Source organism: Anguilla rostrata, chromosome 4 (assembly GCF_018555375.3).
Source record: "Anguilla rostrata isolate EN2019 chromosome 4, ASM1855537v3, whole genome shotgun sequence".
Lineage (NCBI taxonomy): Eukaryota > Metazoa > Chordata > Actinopteri > Anguilliformes > Anguillidae > Anguilla > Anguilla rostrata.
In genome coordinates this window covers 50,954,177-50,981,773 of record NC_057936.1, presented here as the reverse complement: position 1 = coordinate 50,981,773, position 27,597 = coordinate 50,954,177, and the positions used below count along the sequence as shown (strand labels likewise).

The following is a 27,597-nucleotide window of genomic DNA, read 5'->3' as shown; positions in this document are numbered from 1 at the left end:
TTATAATATCTTCTCATGCCGTGAAGTACGGTTTTGTACACTGTGGGGGCTCTACGGGGAGGAAAGTGAGTGCAGGAGTGCAAAACATACCAGTGCTATCAGTGGCTTACACACTGGCCATGTCCCTGCTGATGGATTAAAATGTCTTGGGACTACGATCCAGAAACTCTAGAGGTGGGCATGTGCCAGCTGAGTCCTGGTACCACCCATGCCATTTTCACACATATACTGACACTTTGAAAAAGACTAAATAAAGATTGAATAACTGATATTATACGTAAACATTATTTTTTCTACATACTTGATTTGAAATCAAAAGATGAATATATGAATATGAGACAGAAGGACAGTCATCTTTTATTGCATGGTATTTTAATGTGCATGTGTTTTACCAGTTTAGCGAGACTGCTGTTTTTGTCTTTAGTTCCCCGTTTCAGCTGTGCAAAATTAAGTTATCGGATGACTGGCAGGTGTTAACTGTTGCTCAGGTGTTTCCTTTTTGCATGAATTGTTCACACATAAAAGAGCAGTGAGTGCCTAATCTTGGTTTCAGTCTTTGTTTTCATCTGTGGAGATTGCGTTTGGAGTCAGGGGCATACACCATCATGCAGACCAGAGAGACATAACGATGGCTGAAAAACGACTCATTTGTAAGCTGAGAATAGAGTAATTCATTAAGAAGGATCACACAGAAATTGGAAAGATCAAGGAGAACAACTACAGTTAATGACAGATGAATCCTAAGAGATGTGAAGAGAAACCCTACAACATCAGTCAGTGACATCACTGGGAGTCTCTAGAGAGCAGGGGCGAAAATATCACAAGCCACCACACACGGAAGACTTTGAGAGCAGAATTATAGAGGCTACATGTCAAGATGCAAACCTCTCATCTGCAGCAAGAATCAAAAGGTCAAAGTAGAATTTGCCAAAAAATACAGACTCAAGCCTGAAGAGTTCTTGAGCGAAGTTTTATGGACATGTGAGAACAAAATAAATCTATACCAAACCAATGGAAAGCCAATAGTGTGGAGAAAGGAAGGAAAAACCCATGAATCAAAGCATACCACCTCATCTGTGAAATACAAAGGAAGTAGCGTCATGACATGGGCATGTATGACTACTTCTAGAACAGGCTCACTCATCTTTATTGATGATGTAACTGAAGATGGCTGCAGTAGGATGCATTTAGAAGTATACAAACATTTTTTTTGGCTATGTGCAAAGAAATCTTTCAACCACATTGACTGGCGCTTCATGCTGCTCAAGACAATGCCCCCCAAATGACTGCGTATGCTACCAAAGCATTCATCAGTGAGAAAAAGTGGAAAATTGCAATCAGTCACTTGAATTAAATCCAATCAAGCAAGGATTTCTCTTGCTGAAGAGGAGACAGATGACAGAAACCCCCCAAAACAATGATCAACTGAAAGCAGCTGAAGTGAAGGCCTGTAAAAGCATTTTCAAAGAAGTTATCAAACGTTTGGTGATATCAATGGGTCGTTGACTGCAGCCATTATTGCTTTGATTTACTTTTAAATGAATCCATTAACTTCATATTTGCACTGCTGGAAATGGGGGGGTGGGGGAACTCAATGCAAAAACAGTCGTTTCTGTAAAGTGGTAAAGCATATATGCATACACTTTTTTCATGTAAAGAGGGCTTTCACCTGTCAGTCAGATATGTTTTCTTTATCTCTCTTGAGTACCTGTGCGATATGAAAGCAGTTAGTTACATAAGCAGAACGTGCCTAAAATGGAGGCTTTTGTTCTTTGGTCTTTTATCACTTCTCTCTGATACCCTTGTTCCAACCACATTGAAAATAAATGACTTCTTCAGCTGTCAAATGCCTTTCATCAGCAAACATGTTCCAACATTGCTGTAAATGTATTCTTAAACTATGAGTGTCAGCAGTCTAGGTACAAGTACTAAACTCTCAAGTCCCTGTATATCCTGTGTATTGTTTAACATATTAACATATTTCTGATCATGATGACATGCAATTAATAAGTCAATATTATATTTAGCAAGGAAGACTACCTTTTGATGTATTCTCACATTTGTTTTGTGAAGATTTTTGTAATTATGGCGTCTTTAAATTTGAAAAAAATGTTTGGCCAGTTTCTTCAAGCTAATTTACATTTGTACATTCATGTCTTAACTTATGATGCACAATAGCAATATGCAGTTAACATGGGATAATATTTTTTAAATGTTCATCATGTCTTTGTTGCTGTTTTCTGTTCTTTGCCTTATTCATCTCTTACTATAGTTTGGGCTATAACTTGCACCTGCATTTTGTTGTATAATTTTGATATATAATTTCTAGTATGCGCATAATCTGTTTCTCTTTTTCTGTTTGTTATGCTTGGGCATGACTCTTTGACTCCGCGGGGGAAATGGTGTGTGTTTATAGGAAGACTAAGTGACCCCCTCTGCTCTCCATACATTTGCCAAAACAGCCAGCAGAAACCCATGACATCATTTCTAATGAATTTTATTGAGTCATGAGGCTAGATCTTATCAGGGAAGACAGCTTTAAACCTCCAGCAGCCCCACAGGCACGACCTGGACAGGATTTACTGTCACTTACAATACGCCATCACTTGATTGTCATATTTTTTGTGATTACAGACTCTCTACCTGCCGACCGGCACATGTTTCTCACTCCCTGAGATCAAACCGTGCGCTTTTATGCACTTTTATGCACTGTTGTTTAGTTCTACTGAATCGTTTGTGCAGTCCCTTTATAGCCTTGGCGGATGGATTATTAATTGTATCACGGAGTATTAGGTGTCAAGCTATCAGGCTGATTTCCCAGTCTCTGCCCACCATTTACTAGTACTGTCGTCAGCATGTGGCTGCATCACCCAGATGGAATATTTATTTCCCAATGTTGCGGTGGTTTTATCGGAATTTCAAAAAGCATCGAAGTCTAAGCATCACGCAGTCTTAAATGCTGCTAAAAACCTTCACTTCTCTGTTACAAATAGACTGACAGAGTGCGCCGATGTGAAGTAATCAAGATGTGTTGTACAAGAAAGAGTACAAAGCTGTGCATTAGCTGTGGTTATCTGCTGTAAAGGGTATCACGAGTGTTAGTATTAAATTAACGGCATATCAGACGATGTGGGCAGTAGCTAGCATCCCGTCCATCCACGAGGTAAAAAGATCTTACCACACAGTTCAGGCTTGAAGGTGAAAGTCTTTTTTATGGTTGTTCTTTTTTCTGGTACAGGAGAGTACAGTACAATCCACAGTCCATCAACTCCCATTAAAGATTCAGATTCGGATCGATTGCGCCGAGCTTCGGATGGAAAGTCACGTGGCCGGGGGAGAAGGAACAATAACCCGTCACCGCCTCCGGACTCTGACCTTGAGGTACGGCCCCTCTCCTGTCCTTTGTCTCTGTGAGATACACACACACATACACACACACAAGCACGCACACGCACACATACACACACACATACACATACACATACACCCATACACACACACACACACACACACATACACATACACCCATACACACACACCTACACACACAAGCACGCACACACAAACACACACACACACACACACACACGGCACACACGCACGCATGCATGCACACAAACACACACACACGCACGCACACACACACCCATACACACGCACAATCATGCACACACACACACACCTCTATCTAGCTCACAGAGAACATAAATTGTGAAACAGAAAAGTGTTTGTCTTGTCCAGTATCACAATGACCATACTGCTGTTATTCCTGCTGCCTGTATTGGCTGTTTAAACAGTTTCTGGAAATTTTCACTCTGTGAGAATGGGAGTGGATCTTGATACAGTTGTCAGAACCATAATTCGAGGATGGCACATACCAGCTGAAGCGAAATGGCATAATTTACTCATGCGCTGATGTTGTTCCACTGCATTATGACATTTTTACTGACAGTGACAGTTCTTGCATCTGCATCAACTATAGTACCTTATAATGCACTTTCAGTTAGAATCCAGCATACAGTGTGCCCCAAAGAAGCTGAATCTCTTTGCAGTTCTTGAGTGTTAATATGAATTATTTGAAAAATAATAGTTGATCTGACCCATAATAGCTCTGACATCATAGCATGTTAACATATCCAGTTAATTAGTCTGTCGTTATTGATTGCTTTAATGTAGAGGGCAGAAATGGATTGCGTGTAGTGGAGGTGGTGTCCTGCGGTGGCCGGCAGTAGCAAATGGAGCAGTCTCCCAGTGGCACATAAATACAAACTCCCAGCTTTATTGACAAGGGGGATCGCCTTGCAGGGTACAGAGTGCAGCATCGATTTTCCTCTTTCTTCCACAGCGCGTTTTCATCTGGGACTTGGATGAAACAATCATCGTTTTCCATTCCTTGCTCACCGGGTCTTACGCCAACAGATACGGAAGGGTAAGTGACATCAGACTGCAGCAGCGTCTTCTGCCAGCACTTCTATTGTACTGTACATGAATGTTAAAGAGTGCAGTTAGCTGAGCATTCGGAAACAGTTTGGACAGGGTGTTCGTCTGGCTTGGTCTGATCCCAGTGTGCAAATAATTGTTTCGTTTTTTTAAGAGGTCCAATGAGGCTTCTCAAGTATTTGAATTCATTTCACAGCTGTTTGAAATATTTGACTGGACGTGACTGGGGAGACAAAACAGTTGTACTCTATAAAAATCTATTGACCAGTGACAACAGTTCCTTTTAAATTCTGAAATGCAATCATTTTTGTTCGGTGCTTTTCCAACTTCAGGCTAGAAGACTGAGCAGGCAAATGAAGCTCAAATAATATTTCATCTGATGAATTAGAACATTAACAGATTCTGACTATATGGTGCTTTTTATAATTATAGCATGTAATCACAGGAATAATTTTCTCCCAAAAACTGCAGCTTATAAAGGGTTTGCGCATAGCATTGAGAATTAGGCTTGGATTTTCGGGACATCATATTTGTTATTCTGTTGAAATCATTGAATCTAAATATAAACTCTTAAAACAAACATTTTTGGAATTATGGTAATCTTCAATTTTCTCATGGTTTGCAGTGACCTCATAGTCTTTACATAACACTGATTATATGCATTAAAAGCAGGAATGAAATTGGCTGTATTGATGAACTTATACATATTTGTGTATGTGTGTGTAATCGTGTCTGCTTTTGTGCACATGCAACCTTTGTACTTAACATCATTATGTGGTGAGGAAAATATAGAAAAGAATGTTAGAAAGCTTAATATGCGAAAGTGAGATTTTCTTTGTTCTTGGTTTTAGATGTAAAGTACATTCATCCTAAATCAAGTATTTCAAGCTGAAGGCATACAATGTGGGTGTGTTTTATCTGAGGGGGCGAATGGCCTTCCTCCTGATACTCTGCTGTTACTGCTCTACACTGCTCAAGCCCTTAGGTGGCTTTCCCAGAGGAAGACCAAGCCAAAGCTTTCTTTGGTTTAAACAGCCAAAAGAAGTTAGATGGCACCTGCTGTTCATCTTCTGTGGGAGAGAAACATTGCTGTTCTTGAATAAACTTGAATTAAATTAAAGTGTATTTTAAGATTATATCTTTTTGAACTCTGTAAGGCTCTATAAGATTATATCTTTTTGTTGTGCTGGCTGGTATGATGGACAGAAAATTAGGGAACATTTTTGGAAATATGATTACGTTCATAAACATATAAGCAGAAAGGAGATTTTATAATGTATGCAAATTGATACCTTTTGTTGTACATATAAACAGAAATTTAAATGTCAGCGGTTAGATGGCCTGTCATATTGTAATGTGACTATGGAACTACTGTAGCTTTCCTTGTAACCGAACTGTAGTTTATTTTTAAATTTGCACAGCTTTCAATGGCAAGGATATATAAATGTATACCATTTTCAGTTAGATTATTTTTTTATGTTTGGAAACACTACAGTAATTGAGCATTCATTTAATTGCCTCGGCTCATTTGCCTGGGGTCCAGGGAGGACATTGTTTGTGAGGCTGGCGTGATTCTGGTTTAGTCATGTGCGGTGGGGTAACGAAGGTGCTGGGCCAGCAGCTTGGAGAAGAAGCTCTTCACAAACAGCACAAGCCCTCTGGCAGGGAAGGCTGCTCATGCTATGGCTTTCCTCCCAAACTCTGTTCCGTGTGTTCTCTGTTTTGGGACAGTCGTTTTTCCCACTCAGTCAGAATGCTGACTCTCGGTTTCTGTGCTGTGCTGGTACTTCAAACATGGACCATTCCCCGATCACCTGAAGAGATTAGGAACTGACAAATAACAGTTTGCGTGCTTGCATAAACACATTTTGTTGAGGGAAACACAAAAATTAAATTCCTCACTGCTCTCTGTAGTGCGGTGTCATCTATTAATTGCTTTATACAATATGTACACATGAAATGTATTCAGATTTTTGTAAGAAGACGAAAGCAAAAAGTTGCAAAACTGTGTTTTTTCGTCCTTAGCTGCCAAGCAGGGCCTATAAATAGAGTACCCCAGTGCACCGCTGTGGTTATCAGTTATCCTAATTGGCATCAAGGCAGCCTGCTCCCATAAAGCTGATGGGTGAGGCCAGCTGTGCAGCCATTGGGCTGGAGGAGGTGGGGGTGGGGGGTGGGGGGTTGCTGGGGGGTGGAGTTGGCGCCCTGTAGATGACACTGACGTCTGGAGACAGGTGGAGCTGCACAAGTGGCAGCAGCCGCCTTTAGCCTTCTGGCCCGCTGGCGTTCTTAACTCCCTCCCTGAACGATTGTTTGGATTTGATTGGAAAGGATTTGCCTATCCTGTGGAACTTTGCTCATGCGTTTGTCCGCATTTGACTCCACACTGCTCTTTTTAAAATTAAATTATCATCAGCATTGGGGCCGGGCTTTGTATTTATTTTAAGGGCCAAAACAGAAAACTAAGTTAGATTTTTAAAGTTTTTCTTTTTTCTTTTTTCTTTTTCAAATGTAATTAAATTTGCTGGTGGTGACGGCGAGTGGAAGGCATGTAATTACCTCTAATCTGAGGAAAGGTGTTGCAGGTGCTTTGGGAGGGGTTCGGCTCTTCTTGTGTGGTTCCCTCTGTTGTCAGGCAATCAGTAAAAAGCTCAGGCGTGTCGGGCCCTGGACTTTATTCATAATCCTGCCTGAGAGCGCGACCTGGAAACACAGGGGCACACCAGGACGCCGAGTCACAGCTCTCCGCTGTTTTATCATCTGCGCGTTTCATGTGTGCGTTATTTCAAATTGAAGAGCAACTGTGTGATTAGTGGCATAATGCAAAATACAAGATTAAGCACGATGCCCCAAAATTCTTATTTCATGAATTACCCCGATACTCAAATGATGAGCGCTGTCTGCTTAAATTATGTTTATTTACTTTGACTGTGGCCAGAAATATTTTTTTTTTTTCCTGTACAACCAAGAGAAGGGAAAATGCTCCCTTTTTATTCCAGTGGTTGTTTATTTTTCAGTGGCTAGTTGCCAAGATGGTCTGCTCTAATCTACCATCTGTTTACCTCGTCGTGGAGCATTTATGATATGAAAGTTGACAGAGACTCGTGTTCTGCTCAGCTGAAGAGATAAGGCAGCCGAACTGCTTACTCGCCTGTCACGCTCCATGAAGCGTGCGTAAGTCAAAAAGGTGAAGAGGAAGTCTCACTTGTCCACAGAACCACAGCGTTCTCACAGAAATGAGCACGCAGGCAAGGTGTTGCCCTGTTATTTTCCTCAAAAATTAATTATCGACTGATTGAATGAAGGAAAAAACACTGTCAGGAAGTCACTGCCCGTTCATTAACTATTTAGTAGTTAGCTCTTCTCTTTGTATTATCTTTCAAAACATATCAACGTTGTCTTTAGTATACCATTTATGTAAAATTGCATTGACTATATTTTGCACTGGGCTTCACAGTTCGCATACAGTGATTCAGTGTATCCGCAGTTATACGGAGGTACATTTTATAGTAGTGTGTTGTGCAGTTCTCTCCCTGACCTCCCGTTTAGGCCCCGTGAACTGAATACGTTGTGACCTTTTCTCTTGCAGAGTATTCAATGAAATATTGATACCATTGACTCATTTATTTTATCCCATATAATTAAGTCACTGGGGAAGGTAATTCAGTGGGAATGGAATGCGGCACCGCATAGATTTATTTGACCTAATGTAGGAAAGCAGTAAACCATTAAATTCTTATTTGTGCGGGTCAAAAGCAGACTTTTCCTACTATGCGAATTAAAGGCCAATACGTTATTATTTGTGTGAAAAGATTATTCAGACCTCCGCATGGCTGTAAACGTCAGACTCAAACTCACGTGATTTGTGTGAAACGGACTGTTATGGAGTATGGAGGGACTTGGTGGAGGGCTGTATGTTAAATCACCGAAGGCATAAAGAGGATGGAATATTTCTTGCGAGGCTGGGAGACCAACGCATTTCAGATGCTTCCGCAACATTAAGATTGCTCATACCCTTAATGTGTTCACTTAGGAGAATTTTCCATTTTTCATAAATTTGCGTCAACTGGCTTCGCGCAACATCTGTACATTTTGTGATGTGAACATCAACGACTAGACCTAAAATGAAAGAGTAAGGCTTTCTCTTATTAAATGTTGTTCATCACTGGACCAGTAATTTATCTGCTTAGGGACTATGACCCTGAAGAGCAAAACAGCTGAGCTCATTGAGAGAGACAAAATGGTGGTTAATTGTGTGAATGGACTATAATTTGTGTAACAATGGCACCAATTATGCACTTTTGAGCTCAATTAAGCATTACTTAAGTGCTTCATCTTAATGTGGTTACAATGCTGGCTTTGTTGTTATTGTTATAAAAAGGCTATCTGAGTAAGGTTTGTCCTGTTCTCTTGTGTGTGTCACTGTTCACCTGTAGCCAGCACATAGAAACTGACTAGAGCGAAAGCAGTACTACAGCTAAAAACTTTTCGGTTTTTCTCTGTCATAATCACTCATATAGATTGCTATTGGTGAAGCTTTTTTATTTAATTCGTTTTTGTTTTTCCCTTTTGATAACGGCCTTGGTTTTTGCTTTTTTTTTCAGGATCCGCCTACGTCTGTGTCATTAGGGCTGAGGATGGAAGAAATGATCTTCAACCTGGCGGACACGCACCTATTCTTCAACGACTTAGAGGTGAGCGTTTGCGCCGCTGTGCTGCCCAGCTGCTGTGTTGTTGTTGTTTTTTTCTCCGGGCTCAGCGTTGAGCCACAGGCCTAGTTTACCGCCAATGAGCTCCGGGCGTTTGAAACGCGTGTGCTGCTGCCCACTGAGCAAATTTCTTCCGTGCCATAATTACTTTACCAGCGTGTTTACTTTGCAGTAATATTTAAGGCCCAGGTTGAGATGTAGATCAGTCACAACAGAGTATGTGCATTGCATTACGAGCGAGAGCAGTCCATTAAAGATTTAGCTTGAGCATCAACAACCATTTAATAGCGGGGTGCCTGTTTCTCAGTTACGTCCCACTGTGGTGAAGTATTACCTTGGAGCCCATGGGACTCTTATGAATTTTACATGCGCTGTCAGTCTCCCCAGCCCGTGACCAGGCCCTGCCTCTCTCCCCTGGCGGCTGGTGCAATTTGTCAGCCTCTCGGGTTTCTGCGTGGGCTCTGTCTGTCTGTGTGTCACGCTGTGTGCCCGGTGTCACTGACGGCAGAGGCCCCGGCTCCTCGGTCACGGCGTGAAGCGGTGATTCATGTGAGACGCTGTAAAATCCGTCCCCAGGCAACTGCCGCTCTTCCTGTCCGTGCGTCTGCCTCGCCCACGGCGAGCTTCGAACCCCCCGGGTGCCCGGGCCACCGCACCGCCGCTGGGCACCCCGTGCCTAGCGCGGGAGAAACCTGTCCACCCAGGGGCACCTCTCAGGGCCCTTGCTCAGTCGGGCCTTCCAGGACGAGTAGCGGCTTGCTCTCTCCCGTGGTGTGAAGGGAGATCTGCGTCCGGTCTGCTAGGACTCAGCGTTCCCCGCGATGCCTTTTTTTCTGCAGGGGAAAAACAAGGGAAGCTAATGTTTGTACCACTTCAGACAAGCAGAGAGGCTCTGAAACGGATTCCGATCTCAAGCCAGGCTGATCAAAGTTAATTGGTAGAAATTGGTTGTTAAATATTTCCTTATGCTTCTCAGTTTGCAATTGAGCCAACTGCACCTTATTTAATAGATGTGCCCCAATCATCTGAAAAATGGCAGTTTGTGACAAAGCTTAAATGTGGTTTGTTCAACATCTGTCCTATATTTTGATTTCTTTTCATCTGCGATGAAACTGCTCCAGGACGAATTGGCAGTTTGGGCTGCTATAAAATTATTTAAATGTGCGATGCATATTTTTTTTCGTCTGCTCTATCTCAGCAACAGAATTATTACATTTTTCTGTCACTTAAAAGCCAAGTGTTTTTTTCCCCCTGGTAAAACTAGAGTATCATGAAGACTGAAATAACAATGTATAGTGTTGAACAAAAATGCTATTTTCCCGTTACGTTTCCCGTTACACCCGAAAGAAAACAAGTCAAGCGTCTCTCGTAATTGTTTTTGTTGTAAGAATGATAATGAATTTCATGATTGGCGTGTTTTTGGACTGTTCCTGCGCTTCTCTCCACGTATGAACTTTATATCATAATGTGTTCGCCATTAGCGCTGAGCTTCTCAAATGGAGGGCAGCGGCGCTATTGAAAGAGAGCGCTTCCTCTCGCCTGATTTACCGGCCCCATGCTAACAGAACTAAATACAGTACAAACACCCCAGGGGCTTTAAAGTTAAGCATGCATATATTTAAAGATCCCGCATTGTCCAAGCTGTGAAGGCAGGCCTCTTGGCTTTGCAGCTACACAAATGGGCCGGTCTCTTCCTTTGTTTTTTTGGTGCCGTTAGCACTCTGAACGGATTTAAACAGTGGCTCAGTAGCACCCCGCCATTTCCGCTAGCCTGGCGGCGCGACGGGGAGGGGGGTGGGGCAGGGGGGAAGGGGTTCAGTCTGGGCCGTCGTCGCTGCCGATAAGTGATGATGCACAGGAAGTAAAAAAAGACGGGGGCGCGGCGCGGGGGTCGGCGGGGATCGGTTTCACTCTCGGCCCGGCGCTGGCGGCCGGGCGCGGGAGAATCTAAGAAATGGCGGCGTGGTAAATAAGGTGTGTTCCAGGTGACCTTTGGACAGCGCGTGGGAAAGCAGAAACGTCTCCGTAAATCAGCCCAAACGCCCCACTGACAATCCCCAAATAGTGATTTATTAAAATGGACGATTAAACTATTTTTATCCTTTCACGCCGTCTTTTTTTAAACCCTACTGGGCGGTGATAGCATGTAATAATAAAACCTTTAAGCTATCTCATTTAAAGCAATTGTTCCAGTACTACTGTACATGCAGAATAGAATATAAACTTGAAATTTGTAAAACTTTAGCAACATAATGACAAAAGCACAATTAATCAGTCCTATAATTGAGCTTTAATTAATTTAGGAAGTTTTAAATTCATTTACGGAATTCAATTTAAGGATTCATAGAATATATTAACAATACTACACTCCTAAAATGATCAATATTGGATCTTTGTGCTTTATGTCAATTGGTCAATTAATATACTACGGTTGTGAACATAGTAACATGAATAGTTTTCGAGAAAAAGCGTCTTCTAAGCTTTCATTTATTTTTACTCAATAGTTTGCAGTTAGTGCATAAAATAGTGATGCGTACATTGTGGCAGAGTTTACATTCATGATGCAGGTAAATGTGAATGTTGAGTAACTGCATTTCTTATTTCACACTGAAAACCTGAATTTTAGTAATGGTATTATTGAATTTTATAAATATATTTCTGTTGTACATGATAAAGTTTTTCCTATGAGAAAGCAGTCGATTTATGGCGCTTGATTCAGGGTCACGTGCTGTTGTTTTATTGCTGGGGAGGTGTCAGAATGAGCTCCTTTTAATGAGCTACACAGACATTTAGTCTCTTTGAAATCTCTATTAGCTGGCAGCGATGGGAAGCTTTCCCGTCAGCAGCTGCGGTCCCAGCGGGGGCTGTGGATGCGCTGTGGATGCGCTGTGCGTGTGCGCCGACGCGCACTCCGCATACGAGAGGCTGCCAGGTTTACGCCCCGTCCTCGGCCCGCGTGTGGAACGCCGGCGTGCCTCGGTGAAACCTCACTGAGGCCCGTACAGTAACCACGCGGCCTTAACGCAGGTTCCTGTTTTAGGCCCCGCCCCGCGCGTCGACCGCACGTGGCGTCGGAGCGCGATTCACACCGCAGGCAGGGAGGGAAGGGGGAGAACAGAGGCCCGGTACCTGAGCGCGAGCTCTGAAAAAAAGGGGGGGGCGAGGATGAAAGCATTCCTGGCCGCTCCGTGGGCGCAGTAAAAGCGGCGTCCTGCGTGTGGGAACCGGGGCCTCGCTCGACACGGCCGCGCTCCCCTCACAGCGGGGGGGTGGGTGGGGGGGGCTGCTCCGCTCCCCGGGACGGAAAACAACACTGCGCGTCCGGAGGACAAAGGGCGGCGGCGGTGCGGGCACGGGGCACGGAGAGGCGGGAACGCTTTAAATCAGAGCGCCGCACCTCTCAGCAGGCATGCCGGCAGCCCGGTGACACGCCACAGCCGCTGCGCCGGGGAGACACCGTCAGCTCCGCAGTGACAGACTGCAGTCAGTTTACATTTACCAGTGCTCTGATGGGCTCTGTTCAATGCCATGAATTTGACTGGCTATTTTCTGTTGTGATTCTATTCTGTGATATGTGATTCTACAATTTTTGATTTATTTTTACGGAATATATTTTATAACGGGTTTTACCTGCCGAGAGACTCTCTCTGTTTGACACCATCATTCACCTTTGGGTGTTATTTTGTCAGGCGGAGCGTGTTCTTTTACCTGTGTTCCACGCAAAAATGTGCGCTAATTCTCTAGCTATTGTCCTGCATTGATTAGAGTGATTCACAGGAAGAGTGGAACATTACCTGTGACTTAGTCATGAGAAGCCCAGTGTGGAATTGTTTTATTCCTTTGTGTGCTTCACTTCTGTGCATGACTTTGTTCTCTCCCGTGTGGTTTGGAAGTTAGAGGTCTGGGTTTAATGTGTTTCTGCTCTGACGACTTGTGCAGCCTGCTTGCTGATTGCTCCATATGAGGAACAGTGATGTGTGTTGGTAATAATAGAGAGGGTAATGGTTCAGAAGTGTGCCAGTCACCTTTGACCCTGCACTACCCCCTCCCCCCCTCCCTCCTGCCACACACAAACTCACAGTCACACACTCACACGCACACTCGCGCACATACATACCACACACACTTGCGCCCATACGCATACACACACAAACACACACACACACACACACACACACATACGGATACACACACCTCAACATTACATTACATTACATTTATTTGGCAGACGCTTTTATCCAACCACCACCTCCACCACCTGAGGCACATTAATGTGACTCAACGTCGGAATAGGGGTAGTGGGTTTGCAAAAAACCAAAACATGACCAACATGCTGATGACAAATGAGATTATTTTAAATGTATTACCTGCCTTAAGTTATATAAAGAGTTGTGCTACCTGCTTGTCATAGTCTTCAGTGAAATACCTGAAACAGAGTTGTCTAGACATATCTAAACCAGTCTGTGGCTGTGTTTTTTGACACATTTGGGGTGTAAAATTAATTAATTTCAGATGTGTAATAAGTCGTTGATATCTAATTTCTTTGTGATGTTAACTGGTACAAGTTTAGGCAGAGTTGGAGTAGTTAAAGGAATGTGTGTGTTTTTAAAGACTCTAAAGAAAGAAACTGATATCTACGAGGTACAAATAACATAATTTGCGGTCATGAAACGGTGTGTGATTGAATCACTGAATCACTCTGTTTACTTGATGTGACAGATTTCTGGAGGTTTACCAGTTGAAAAATTTGAATAAGGTGCAAATTTAAACATATAATATAAAGACTATCTGCACGGTACAAACAGAACATGCTTGTTCACAGATCTCTTGGGTTTTTCTATTAATTTATTTTATTTTTTATAGTAGTTCTTGTTTTGTATTCATTATTTTTTTCATCTTACACAGAATGTCATTAGACAAATTTAATTTCAGAATCACCATTTTTATTTTTTGATTCAAACTTAGAAGCTTGACAAATGATAAATTTGAGGTAAGGGCATGTGGTATATTCAGTATGGTTAGAACTGCAGTATATGCTTTTTACATCTATTACTGCAAATAATCTTAAAGTGATCAGTGTCTGTGGCTTAAAATAATGCACTGAAATCCAATTTGCCAGTTTGTGACAGTAATCGCTGTTTCTCTTAGACACTTTCCCAACCAGCTGTTTTAATTTTGATTTCAGTAGCTGCCATTTCTAAAATATACATTTTTCATGAACATGCATTGGTTGCATTTTGAAATGACAGTTTAAAACAATGTCACCAATTCAAAGACCTTTAAGGAAAAGCTGCTCCTGCTTTATTTGCTGGGGGACACATAGGCCTGTGGCTTCAGGCAAAAATCAGACTAGCCTGAACTTTTTAGCTCTGCACAAACAGAGGTTCTTTTTTCCCCCTTTGCTTTTAGTCTGTGGATATATGGGCTGGGGGCGGGGTGAAAAGAACAGTACAAGGATACATGCGTGTATTTCTAGAAGGCTGTGTTTGCGGTACTGTTTTAATTCCTTCGCTGTTCAAGCACAAATTGTAGATTGGAATGAAGTAGGCTTGAAGAACTCCCTTTGTTCTCCATATCCTGTGCCTGACCCACAGGTAATCTGCACCCCTTTCTTCGGCGCGGGGTAATTGTGGTGGGAAAGCGGGGGAAATGTGAGGGTCACGAACTGCAGCCCAGACGGGGATGACAGCTCCTGCCAATTGAGTGGCAGCATTGAGAACCTGCGAACCATAGATTGGGCTTTTTCACATGGAATTAGCTTGTACGCTGCGAGGAATGCTGTGATGATGTCTGTAATCGCTCACACTGTGGCATTGTCACAGGGCTACTCACCTGCCCAGGGAGAGAGAGGGAGAGGGAGGGGGGGGGAGAAAGAGAGAGAGACAGAGGGAGGTAAAAGAGGAAGAGAGACAGAGATAGAGAGGGGAGTAGGTAGAGAGAGAGAGAGAGAAACAGAGAGGGGGGAGAAAAAGAGAGTGGGAGACAGAGTGAGATAAATAGGGAGAGAGACAGAAAGAGAGAGGGAGGTAAATAGAGAGAGAGGGAGGTAGAGAGAGAGAGAGAGAGAGGGAGCAGGAGGTAGAGAGAGAGAGAGAGAAACAGAGAGGGGGAGAAAAAAAGAGAGGGATACAGAGGGAGATAAAGAGGGAGAGAGAGAGGGAGGTAAATAGAGAGAGAGGGAGGTAGAGAGAGAGAGAGAGAGAGGGAGCAGGAGGTAGAGAGAGAGAGAACAGAGGGGGAAAAAAGAGAGGATCAGAGGAGATAAAGGGAGAAAGAGAGGGAGGTAAATAGAGAGAGAGGGAGGTAGAGAGAGAGAGAGAGGGAGGTAGAGAGAGAGGGATACAGAGGGAGATAAAGAGGGAGAGAGAGAGAAAGAGAGCGGGAGGTAAATAGAGAGAGACAGAGAGAGAGGGAGGTAGAGAGAGAGAGAGCCGTGCCTCATGCTCAAAGGCGAAGTGAGGGAGTGTAATGCAATACGGATGTTTCCTGATCCGGCCCTATGACAGGCGGAGGAAGGTTTATAGTTTTAAATAATCATTTTCTTTCTGACATTCTGCAGCTCTCTGCAGAGCAGTCACCACTAACCTTTCCCTCTGCCCAACAGGAAGAATCAGCCAGTCTGTTCTGATTGCTCACTGACAGATGCCCGACGAACAAAGGAGGCTCTGATAACTTCCTTTAAGACAAAATGGCTTAAACGTCCCGGAATGGGAAAGGGAAATGTAGAGAAAAAGAGAAAAGACATTCAAATCTGCTTGATTTGGAGGTGTTTATTATTTAAGTGTGTGATTCCGCCCTTCTGTAAGCTGGCTGCAGTAGCTGCTGCGTTCTGGTAAAATTGTGTAGAATTGTCCTTACTTTCCATTTCTGGAAAAAAGGAGCTGCACTGAAGAAGAAAAAAGCTTTGATGAATCCAACGGCTGGACAAAGTGTTTGCATTCTCAGTAATTAAGTAGGAGTTACAGTGGTGGATCTTAGCACAGTATACAGTAGTAACATCTGGCGTGAGTTAGCGGTGATTGTCAGGTTTGTGAAGACCACTGCTTGGTGAGGAAGAACAAAAGCCAGTCATAAAGAAGTGAGCTGGTTCAGAAACAACACACTCTCACACACGCACATACACACACACACACACACACACACATACACACATACACACACACACACTCACACACACACACAATCACTCACACACACACACACGCACATGCACACACAAACACACACACATTCACACTCACACACACACACACACACAATCATGCACACACTCACACACATGCACACACACACACATACAAACACACACACACACACACATGCATGTACGCAGCCACACACACACACACACACACATTAAGCTCGTAGCACAGCACTAATCACTATGGCTCTTCACACCTGGCCTCATCTAGATTGTCCCTCGCCAATTCGCCAACACCTCCTAATGGTGCTCGGCACAGTATCGCCTGATTTTCAGCCCCTGGTGTGTCCTTCGGGGCATAAATATGATTTAGCCTTAACCAAGTGGCTTTAACTATGTGCTTGGGAGCTTAAGGAGCACACCCCAGGAGTTACTGTATAACAGTGAGCTCAGTCATTTCCACCAGAGCACTGCTTATGCTACCAGAATGGCAGTCAAGTGGTTTATGTGAGCCCCAGCTGTGCTCTGTAATTGTCGGAGGTTGCGCATTCTTTCAGTGCTCTAACCTCCGTCCTGGAGGTCCCGCGTCCCACAGATCTCCAGCGCTGTGTTAATTGCACATTGTAATGGCTGCCGAATTAGGAGAGCTTTTGAAGGCTGTGTAAACACTCTGTGCTCCACAGCAGATTGGATGTGGAGAATGCAGAAGCTAACTGGGGGGATGCAGTGGTCAGACAGTCTGTTCCGAGGTCATGTTTCCAAGTTCATTATGGATTCAGAGTCTTCCCAGTGTTCAGAGTTGCATTGGTTTCATCAGTTCCACTGCACAAAAGTTGCAAAGTTGAAACTATGCTGTACTAATATGAAGTACAGGTAATATGAGTTAGCTTAGCTTAAATTAGTTTTTGTTCATGAATGGCATTTGCACAGAGCAGAATTTATTCATTTCCGCTACATTTATTTTTCAGGCTTTAGACCAGGTCATTTTAGAATAAATTACAATTTTTTTTCTTTGTTGACAAATAGTTCCGGTGAGATTAATATCATTGAAGAAATTCCACAGCCATTGTCCCTGGTCAAATCAATGTGTTGGACAAAGTTCTTTTTCAGAAGTCAGTTGTGGGATCTCTGCTGTAAGGTCGTCCCTCAGTCCCAGTGTGTGTGAGCAGAGATGAGGTGGTTTGGAGAGATAAAGAGGTGTGGAAAAGCAGAGCACAATGAGGTTCTCCCTCATCAAACAACGCCAGTCAATGCCTCTCCTTCAGCTCCAGATCTCTGATATAACAAATGGCACAAAGAAGTGCTAAGGGCTTTTGAGCTGTGTGATTGCATTAGCTTCATTACCAGTCAATTAGTAGATAATTGGGCCATTCCAGTGATTTGCAGCTGAATGGTATTTGAATGGCATTCTGCCCCCCTCTCTCTCTGCGAAATGTGTAATTTTAGGTTTTGGCAGGCCTATACATACAAACACGCCCCCGCCGATTCCAGGGATTAAAGCTCTTTGTGAAGTTCAGAAAAGAATCCCTCCCCTAGAAATGGCCTGTTTTCTTCAGAATTAGAAGTGTTAAAGAAGGGGGGGGGGGTTTGGAGAAGTCATTAACAAGACCGGGCTTAATGATTTCAGCCTGTCCGAAGCCCCGCTTATGACAAATTGGTGCCCCGCAAACATTAAAGAAACATTGGCGACTTTGTCCAAAACAGATAATGCAAACAACTTGAGGAGTTCCTGACCCATGTCTTCAATTGGCAGTCCATCTTCTCGAACGGCAGGCTAGCAGCACTACATGTGAGGCCACATTGACTTTCTCCCCCCCCCTCCCAGCCCTTATCTGAGGCTGTTGACCCCTGGAGAGGAGGAGAAGGTTACAGGGTCAAAGTCTTTTCCTCTTTGGATCTCGAGCCTTGCTGGGATAGGCTTGGCGAGAGAATGGCTGCATTAGAACAGGGGTTGGGGGTCAAGATTTTAATTCTGTTAAAGAACAGCTGGTTTGAGTTTCTCCTCACGTCTCTCTCTCCTCCCTTCCCCACAAATCCAGGGAGATGAAAAATTTGTTCAGAGGGGAACCAGTAAAATAAAAAAGGTTTACGGTCTAAAGCCCTTACTCTTACCCTGCTGTTGCATTAGACAGGAATGCAATAACGTCAGCATTTGGCCAGGTTCAGATGGAGTTAAAACAAGGAAGTCATTTTTGTGTTTTGGTGTCTTAACTGTCGGTTGAAACTTAATTACAGGCTTAATATGAAAGTATGGAGAAGAACATTTTAAAATGAAAGGAATTCTCTTTTCAAGGTTTCAGCTTTCAAAGAAATGGTTTCATAAAACTTAAAACAGGTGATGATTTCTATGTCTATTTTGTCCAGTGACTTGACAACAGCAAATGCATTTTCATTACACAAATCCTTCAAATCACCTGCAGTTATTTACACAGTTGTTCATGTCATTATTCAATTTCTTAAAAATAGGAGAAATTACTCACTGGGAAAATTGAATCAAATAGCTTTTCTCCCTCTCTTAAAAATTGTGCAAACATTTACCCTAAAGTATCTAGCTATAACCTCAGTTTCGCACGTCCAGACGCATTGTTGGCAACATTATGTGTATGGCAGAATTTGAAAAAGATTTCCATCTCCCACCCCATGTGAAATTTGTTGATCTGAATGCTCGAGCAAAGCTCGCTAACATTCTGAGCTCCTGAGGGGGGGGCAGAGGGGAGGGGGGTGGAGTGGAACTCCTATAAATGGTAAACTAATAACAGATTTTCAGTCTGCTCTCTCCAGAAAGCTGGCCCCGGGCTGTGTTGGTGTGTGGCTCAGCAGCAATCAGAGGTCATAATTTCATTGGCGGTTAGCATCAGGTTCAATTTTTCTAGTACGTTACATTTACCAGAAAGTCTGGTTTGTGTTACTGTGTACACTGGCCGAATCAGCTTCAAGCTGCAGAACCATTCAGGCTCTCCAAGAAGAGAGAGACCCTGGATGGAGAGCACACACACACACACACACACACACGCACGCACACACGCACACATGCTGCTTTCATGCAGCTATCTCTTAGTTCCTGTGAAAGTTTGTGTCTTCGTGTATTTCACCAATAGAAAATGGCAGTTACCCACCAGATGGCTATTAAAGCCTGCTGATTATATCTCAATCGATTGTACTTTCAGGAAGGCATATCAAGACAGCCACCTAGTGGTAGAAGTGTAATGGGTAGGGGCTGGTGGGTCCAGAGCCTATTCTTGCTTAAGTCCAGGTGTGTGAACTAGCTGGACACGGTCAGATGCATATAGATTTGTGTGTGTGTGCAGTCAGGGTGACATGCTGCATATGTAACTGCCGTTTGAATTAAAACATGGTTTTTGTTAGCATTCGCTTGAATCAAGCAGGACACAGTTTCAGAAGTCATCGTGCCACCTGTCTCACTGCACTCTTTTTTTTTTTGTTGTTTCAGGAGTGCGACCAGGTCCACATCGATGACGTTTCCTCAGACGACAACGGTCAGGATCTGAGGTACGGCTGATTTCCTGTGCCCGTTTCCGTGTGTGTAGCGTTTCCAGCGTTAGCAGCGCCACAGTTGACTTCCGCAGCCGCCTGAATTGCGCCTCCTTTTTCCGGTTAGCACGTACAACTTCGCCACGGACGGCTTCCACGCGGCGGCGACCAGCGCCAACCTGTGCCTGGCCACCGGCGTGCGGGGGGGAGTGGACTGGATGAGAAAGCTGGCCTTCCGCTACAGACGAGTAAAAGAAATTTACACCACGTACAAAAATAACGTCGGAGGTAATCCCCCAATAAACTGCTCACTCAATGCGCGGAGAGGGAAGTGTGTCTAAAAAGGACTGCGTGTATTTTTAAGAATCCATTTGGAGCACTGCTAGGTTCGGGCTACGTTTTGAAATAGAAGAGCATTCGCTCGGCAGTTCCAACTCAAACAATGTCTCCCTGCCTTTCAGGTCTGCTCGGACCAGCCAAAAGGGAAGCCTGGTTGCAATTGCGAGCAGAAATTGAAGCCTTGACAGACTCCTGGTTAACACTGGCACTGAAAGCACTAACATTAATCCACTCAAGGTAGAGCTTTGCGCATGAAAATTACATGCATGCATACCCCACACATATGGAAAAAGCACATGCAATAAACATTTCAGAAGGCAAGGCCTCAGAAATGCACAGAAAAATCATGTTCCCTTTTTTAGAGAAGGTCTTCATTTGCTTCTGTTGATTTTGAGAAAAACCAAGTGAAGCCTTCATTTAGCATAACACACTATGTTCAGTCATTCATTGCTAGACAGTGTCCTTTTTTTAAATGGCAAACCTAGAAGTGTCTGACCAATGCAGTTCACGTTGGAGTTGAACTCCACCATTTTTGTGCTAGATGGTGATGCTCCTGTTTCTCTTCCAGGTCAAACTGTGTGAATATTTTAGTCACAACAACGCAGCTCATACCCGCTCTGGCAAAGGTCTTGCTGTATGGACTGGGAATAGTGTTTCCAATTGAAAATATTTATAGCGCAACGAAAATCGGTAAGTGTCCTCTCATGTCGTCCGTGTGCTTTGAGCGGCGCGGTGCGTGAACGCGCATGATGCGTGCGCATGAACAGTGCCCGTGTGTGCGTGGCGTGGGAGTGGCTGCAGCGAACGCGATGCGATGTGTAAACAGAGCGGGGCGCATGGCGTGTGATCGCGTGGTGCCGCAGAGAGGCGGACACTGGAGAGGGTTGATGTGCAGTTCTGAGGAAGGGGTCTAATCAGGCCGGGCTTATTTTCCCCGAGCTCCGCCCCAAAGCGGGCCTCTGCGCCTCAGCCCTGCATATGAAACCACTTCTGCAAATTTATGTCATTCCACACCGACATTTTTTTTTTTTTTCCCCCCTCCCGCGTTTTAAATGCAAAATAAACACCAACCTTCACATTAGTGCTGTTTCTGGGGCTAGCTAGATCACTCCTACTGGGGAGATGGCCCAAAATGCTGTGCTAATGCGTTAGCGTATGAGCCTGATTTAGACTGTTGGACTCCATTTGTCCCGTCTTCTGAGAAAACAACGACACACGCTTAATGCCTTTTGGACTTTTTTTTATCAAGGACATTGATCTCATTGTATCCCTAAGTGAAGGCTGACAGTTTACATTGTATGATCTATCGCAGCGTATTACGCGTAACAGCATGATGTTTTAAGGAGGCGTCCACATTGAACTGAAGCGATTTGCGAGGTGTCGCGAGGCGCTGAAGTCATTTCTGCTCTCTGCAGGGAAAGAAAGCTGCTTTGAGAGAGTGATCCAGAGGTTCGGGAGGAAAGTGGTTTACGTTGTCGTGGGAGACGGAGTGGAAGAGGAGCAAGGCTCTAAAAAGGTAAAGCTCAGCGCTCGCTCACGAGCCGTGACACATGCACACCCCAGTGATGTAAGAGCAGGAGCGCTCTCCCTCTGCTCACCTCTTCAGCTTGGTAATTTTTTATGTCATGCCAGGAGCTTATTGAAATGGTATCTGCGCTTGACAAACCCCCCTCACCGAATCAGTGCCATTCTTGAGCGAGTCACAGGACAGAGTGGACGACATGGCATAATTATATAGAATTTCTGCCCAGAGCCTAAGCGGCATAAATATGTGTAACGCTATACAAGTCCTTTCAGGCATGTTGGAGGGGACTTGCCCATAAATAGGACATGCATTTAAGAGGCTTAAATCATTGTTGATGAAATTAGGCTATTTGCTGCAATGACAAGCGCATGAGAATGCGCTGGCGTGGGCTTTTGATGTGCGCTAAGACAAGGCAGCATATCAGCTCAGGTGTTTCTCCATCCAGGCCTGTTTTTCCCTTTTGTTTCTCGAACAAGGAGATTTATGTTACCTGCCGTCCGTTGCCAAGGAGCTGGCGCATTCAGCTTTTCCGCCAAGCCTTTGATGTGAACCGAATTCCCTCACAATAAAGCCACCCGTCCAAAAATTCATTAATTAGCAGCAGCGCTAGCTGCTTTGCCTGACGGCGAGAGCTGTTTTCACTGCTGAGGCGAAGCAGAGGAGACCCCCGCCCCAAAGCACCAGGCACGGGTATTATCCGCACTGTCAAATCAGCGTTTCTCCGGAGAGAATTTGTCCAAACAGGCTTTGTTTTCACTCGGGCTAATTCAGCAGCGTGAACTTTACGGAGGAAGAGAAAGAGAAAGAAAAATGTCGCTCTGTGAAGCCTGCTGCAGGCTCTCCATGATGCCTGTCGTGTTTGGAGACAAGTGCGCGCACAGAGACCTGCTCGCGATTGACGAAAGCAAAAGTGATTCCTCCGCGTCTGTGGAGTTTAAGTGCCCCTGCACTGTGGCGCTGGAATGACTTTCTGTTTCAGAGCTAGAGAGGGGAACTGGAAGGCCTGTCTCCGGGCCTGCCTGTAGCAGTGCAAAACCCCGCTGCAGTTTAGCGTTGACGTTGTAAGGAAATCTAGACCGGTCTGCCGTAAGTGCAAATTGGGGTGGGGAAAAAAGCAGGGGTGGGGGGGGTTAGTGGTTCTCAAAGGGACCCAGTAAAAGCAGGTCTCTCAGCCCCCCCACGATCCCCCAAGTTATTAAATCTGTGAATGAGGAATGAGATAACATCTCGAGCTTTTAAACTTAAAAGCACAGGCAATTTACAAAACAAAAGGGAAAGAGCATTTTTAGGGTCAGTGCAAGCTTTACTAAGCGGAACGCATGCCTGGGAGGACCTTTACCTTTGATAAGAGCAGGTAATGGTCCAGAGAGGGAGAGGCCTGTCCCTGACAAGCCCCTTTCACTGCCCCCCACTCACATTTCCCCACAGCCCCCCACTCACATTTCCCCACAGATTCCACAGCCTCCCACTCACATTTACCCACAGCTTCCACAGCCCCACACTCACATTCCCCCACAGCTTCCACAGCCCCACTCACATTCCCCACAGCTTTCACTGCCCCCACTCACATTTCCCCACAGCCTCCCACTCACATTGCCCCACAGATTCCACAGCTCCCCACTCACATTGCCCCACAGCTTCCACAGCCCCTCACTCTCATTTACCCACAGATTCCACAGCCCCCCACTCTCATTTACCCACAGATTCCACAGCCCCCCACTCACATTTCCCCACAGCCTCCCACTCACATTCCCCCACAGCTTCCACAGCCCCTCACTCTCATTTCCCTACAGATTCCACAGCCTTCGAATCTCTCTCAATGAAGAGCTTCTAACTCGCACTCCTAAGCAGTGATTGGACATTAACTATTTCTGCACACTCAGCAATGCCTTTTTTACATACGTGTGTGTCACTGTGTGTAATGTGTGTATATATGTTTTTATACAACAGCTTGGCTGATTAGCTGGGACCTGTGCATTATTTCTTCTGTATATGCCTGGCTATGAACGGTCTGACTCGATAAAACAAACATGGACAATGATGACTGTTTGTCGTAAATTGCTTTTACAGTATCATACTTGCAACAGTGTTAATGATCTCAACTCATGCATAGTTGGGTTTATGTAAATGAATGACTGCAGAAAGTAGCTAGTGTAGTTATATCTTCACTACGTTTATATTTTTGCCTCTGTTTTGAACACAATTAAGTAGTTAGTTAGCTAGCTATCCATGATAACAAGCATACTGTGAGACAGGTTTGACCTGAAACCAAACTGAATTTTAATTTGAGGTAATGTGAGTGATGGCGGACCTAGCATAAAGCTAGCTTGATAACTAACCCACTTGAGGGAGGCGTTGGTTGCTAAGTGGTATTGGGTTTGCAATATTTGCTGGAATACCTGACGTTTCCATTGCAATATAATTGCAGATTGTGAAATCCATGTTTTGATTACAATTATGCTTTTTATTGGTAAGCCGCTGTGTAAGCGGAATAATGACCATGGGGCTGGGCATTGCGCAGTTTGAATTCTAGGGAGATTTCCCTTGTCTTCGCCTCAGGCAGTTTACTACCTCTGTGTCGCCCATTCGAACTGCATAATGCCCCAAGGTCATTATCCCTTACATATAAGGTAAACCCCTTAATTCCCTGTGGATTTCTTATACGAAAAGCAATGCCTAATCAGATTTTAGCCTGAGATTCCCAAATCCCAGAAATGGAATTGTGAGCAAAAACAGGAAAATGTTTGCATTTTAAAGAAAGGCAGGCCCCATCCAATAAATCCAGCCTGTTTGGACAGTATCAAACATGAATGCGTATGTTACCATGCTTTCAGGATTTTACACCTATCAGACTATTTTGACTTGAAGCTGGAGTTCCAAATGGAGAATGCCCCATAGGCGGTAGCTGCAGGCGTAGTGCTCCAGGTGTTACGGTGGCAGTGAGGAGGGCTGAGGCTGTTTCTGGCTGGGGGGTTTGGAGCCGCCGGGCGTGGCCGAGCCCCAGCACAGGCGCTTGTGTGTCCCTGCCTCCTGACGCGTCCGCTCTCCTCCCGCAGCACAACATGCCCTTCTGGAGGATCTCCAGCCACTCGGACCTGATGGCGCTGCACCACGCCCTGGAGCTGGAGTACTTGTAGCGGTACGGCGGCGGCCCGCTGACTCCCTGGAGGCCCCGTCCCGCGCCCAACCCGCCCGCCCGCCCGCCGCGGACCTCGCCGCGCTCCTCCCGCGTCCCCGAGCGTCCCCGAGCGTCTCCGCCACAAACTGAGCGACGCGCCCCCGGCGCGCTGACACACAGCCACAGTTCGTCTTAACCCCTGACCTTTCTTTCTGAGCGGAGGAGAGTGAATTTACGGCCGTGCAGCTGCTGGCCCCGGTTACTGTGAATTGGCTGCTTTCAAAAAGCCATCAAAATGTTTTACAGCCCTGTCTGTGCCGCGCCTCTACAAGGGTTCACACCTGTGAAGAAACCAGAGCTACCGACGTCTCCGAGCCTCACCGGACCTAAACTCCACTCGGCCTCCCTCCGGCCCAGCCTCTCCCAGTGCTAAGACAGTGGGACTCGTCCGCCTGTAGAAGGCCCTCTTTTGATCACCATTGTCTCTGTGGTATCCTGCGTTCTTATTTATGGACTGAGGGTGTGAGAGCAAAGCAACCCATCCCCCCCCCCCACCACCACCACCCCCAAACCTCCAAGGTACTTCAGTGTAAGACTTGTGCCTTTTCACAATGCAAAGTACTTTTTGATTCCATCCCACCGAGAAGAAGTTGTTTATGGAAAAAGGTTTTCTAATAATTTAAGAAAAGAAACTTTATTTACATTGCTGAGACAATCGTGTACAGAAGAGATCTCTTTTTTTTGTGTGTGTAAATTTATAATCACTGGACTCTCCCTTCACTATTCGTTTAGGTACATGCTGTTGGACGGTGGCAATGCGTTTTAATTGAAGTATAAAGGCATGGTTGCACATCGGCTGGTGCTGTGCCTTAAAAGTGTTGATGTGTTCAAGGTTTTTTGTTCATTATATAAATATGTAGATAATGGGATTTTTTTGTGATAATTTGTTTTGTCAAGACCAAAAGCATGGATGTCAAGTGTCAATGACTATTTCGTTCAAGCTCTTCATCTTCTCTACCTGCTACCCTGTCCCAGTTTTGCAGTTTGTGATGGCCTTGAGTCTCCACTCAAATCTAATCAAAAATGAGAGCCTCTTCTAGAAGAAGAAAAAAATCACTCTTCGAATTGTTTTTTTTAGAGATACCTTATATTAGAGCTCACGTCTTTGAACTGTAACTTTTAAATTGAGTACTTGAGATAAGTCATTAGGTTTTAAATCCCACATCCAGGCATCCATGAAAATAATAACAAAGAGCATGTTTAAAGGAGTGATTAAAGTTGGGAAGGGGTTTGATTATGCAGACGTCTGGTACCTAGCAGAGGTCTGAGAGACACTATAACCAATGTAACTACTATTTGAACAAAGCAAGGTTTAACCTCAGCCTCCCTAGAAGAAACATCGAAAGCTTAGAATGTCTTTTATTACTTTTTTTTTTTTTTTACCAGCGCAAAAAACAAAAACTCTTGTACACCGAGCATTATTTTGTATGAAGTAGTCTTTTTAACGAGTCATGTTACTTTGATTTTTGAATCGTATTCCGTGTCCTCTATGATCGCTGTAGTTTAAATTCATAACGCCCATCTTCGTAATGCTAACTCGGAATATGGCCTGGCATTATCCTAGGTCTCGGACCTGGAGGAAGCCATGACTCGAGAGGGCTGAGAACATGTGTGTGCTTTCAACTGTGAATCTCCTACCCAGGAACTTACTCTAGCTGTCTCTGACTCTCCTTGCCCACACACGGTCACTGTAGCTCAGTTTCTGCTGGTGAGGGCCTCTGTCCCAAAGCCGACATGTAAAACCATATTTTTCACCACATATGCAATTTTTATTTTGTTAATTTTTTTTTGCTCTTTTGAAAGCAACGTTTCCCCTGGTATCAAGGGGGAACAACATATTTGCTGCTAGATCAAGGTAACAGTAGGCAATGAAATGTTTTATAGATACAGTACAGCAAGCTTTTTTTTATGTTGCAATAATGCAAACTGGAAAATTGACATTACCTGGGCCTCATTGTTAAACACAGTTTGTTGTGTCTGCAAAAGATGTGTACAGATTTTTTTGACATTATTATTTGTTTGTGTTTAAATTAATAAAATTGATTTGTGAACTGTTAAAGTACATTTTATTTTTTCTAGTTAATCAAATAGTATTTAATAATCATCACATTCTTTGTATTCAAGTAAGAACAATGCAAGAAAGAATGAAATGTATTGATATGAAGAAATTTTAATACATTTAACATCTGAATAATTAATGCATTAATGTTGGTTTATAAATGGCACATTTTTAACAAGAAGAATGGTCATTATTATTATATTATAATGGTTATTTATTAATGATGCACGTATCCAGGGTATAAAATAGTTTTTATTTTATTTTTCAATTAAAGAGCTATTTTTACAAATCTTTAATAAGCCACACAACAAAAGAATACAGGTCATACTATTGTATTGTAAATCAAAATGGATTTGCAATACATCAATAACTATATTCAAAAGCATTTTCATATTCTGTTCACTTTACTATGCATCTTAAATATTTAATTCTAAATTGGAATATAATTGTGAATTTTGCACTAAAAGTCTGTGTATGATTCAATACAAGATCATGGTAAACAGATGTTCATTAAGATGAAAAATTATGTAGTCACAGAACTTAGCTAAATTTGACCTTTGGGTGCCTACAGAGAAGCATATAGCTAGTTGCGTCATGGTGAAGGAGAAAAGGAGAAGAGCTGAATCCGGTACTTTGAAAGAAAAAAAGCACCTCTCAGTTATGGCTGTATGGGTTTCATACATATTTTGCAACATGTCATATTTTGATATTTGA

The 27,597-nt window shown here is 43.9% G+C and overlaps 1 protein-coding gene across 13 annotated transcripts in view; it reads left to right on the top strand.

The window, feature by feature from the left end:
- Window positions 1-26,883, top strand: part of eya1 (EYA transcriptional coactivator and phosphatase 1) — an 82,534-nt gene extending 55,651 nt beyond the window's left edge. For all 13 annotated transcript variants that reach the window (XM_064333070.1, XM_064333077.1, XM_064333073.1 and 10 more), the window contains 9 exons: window positions 3,239-3,381; window positions 4,346-4,429; window positions 9,045-9,134; window positions 19,742-19,800; window positions 19,910-20,070; window positions 20,244-20,358; window positions 20,690-20,811; window positions 21,537-21,637; window positions 24,703-26,883. In XM_064333070.1, coding sequence (XP_064189140.1) covers window positions 3,239-3,381; window positions 4,346-4,429; window positions 9,045-9,134; window positions 19,742-19,800; window positions 19,910-20,070; window positions 20,244-20,358; window positions 20,690-20,811; window positions 21,537-21,637; window positions 24,703-24,783 — 956 coding nt within the window. In that variant the 3' untranslated portion in view covers window positions 24,784-26,883. The remainder of the gene's footprint in view (window positions 1-3,238; window positions 3,382-4,345; window positions 4,430-9,044; window positions 9,135-19,741; window positions 19,801-19,909; window positions 20,071-20,243; window positions 20,359-20,689; window positions 20,812-21,536; window positions 21,638-24,702) is intronic.
- Window positions 26,884-27,597: the final 714 nt, after the last annotated feature.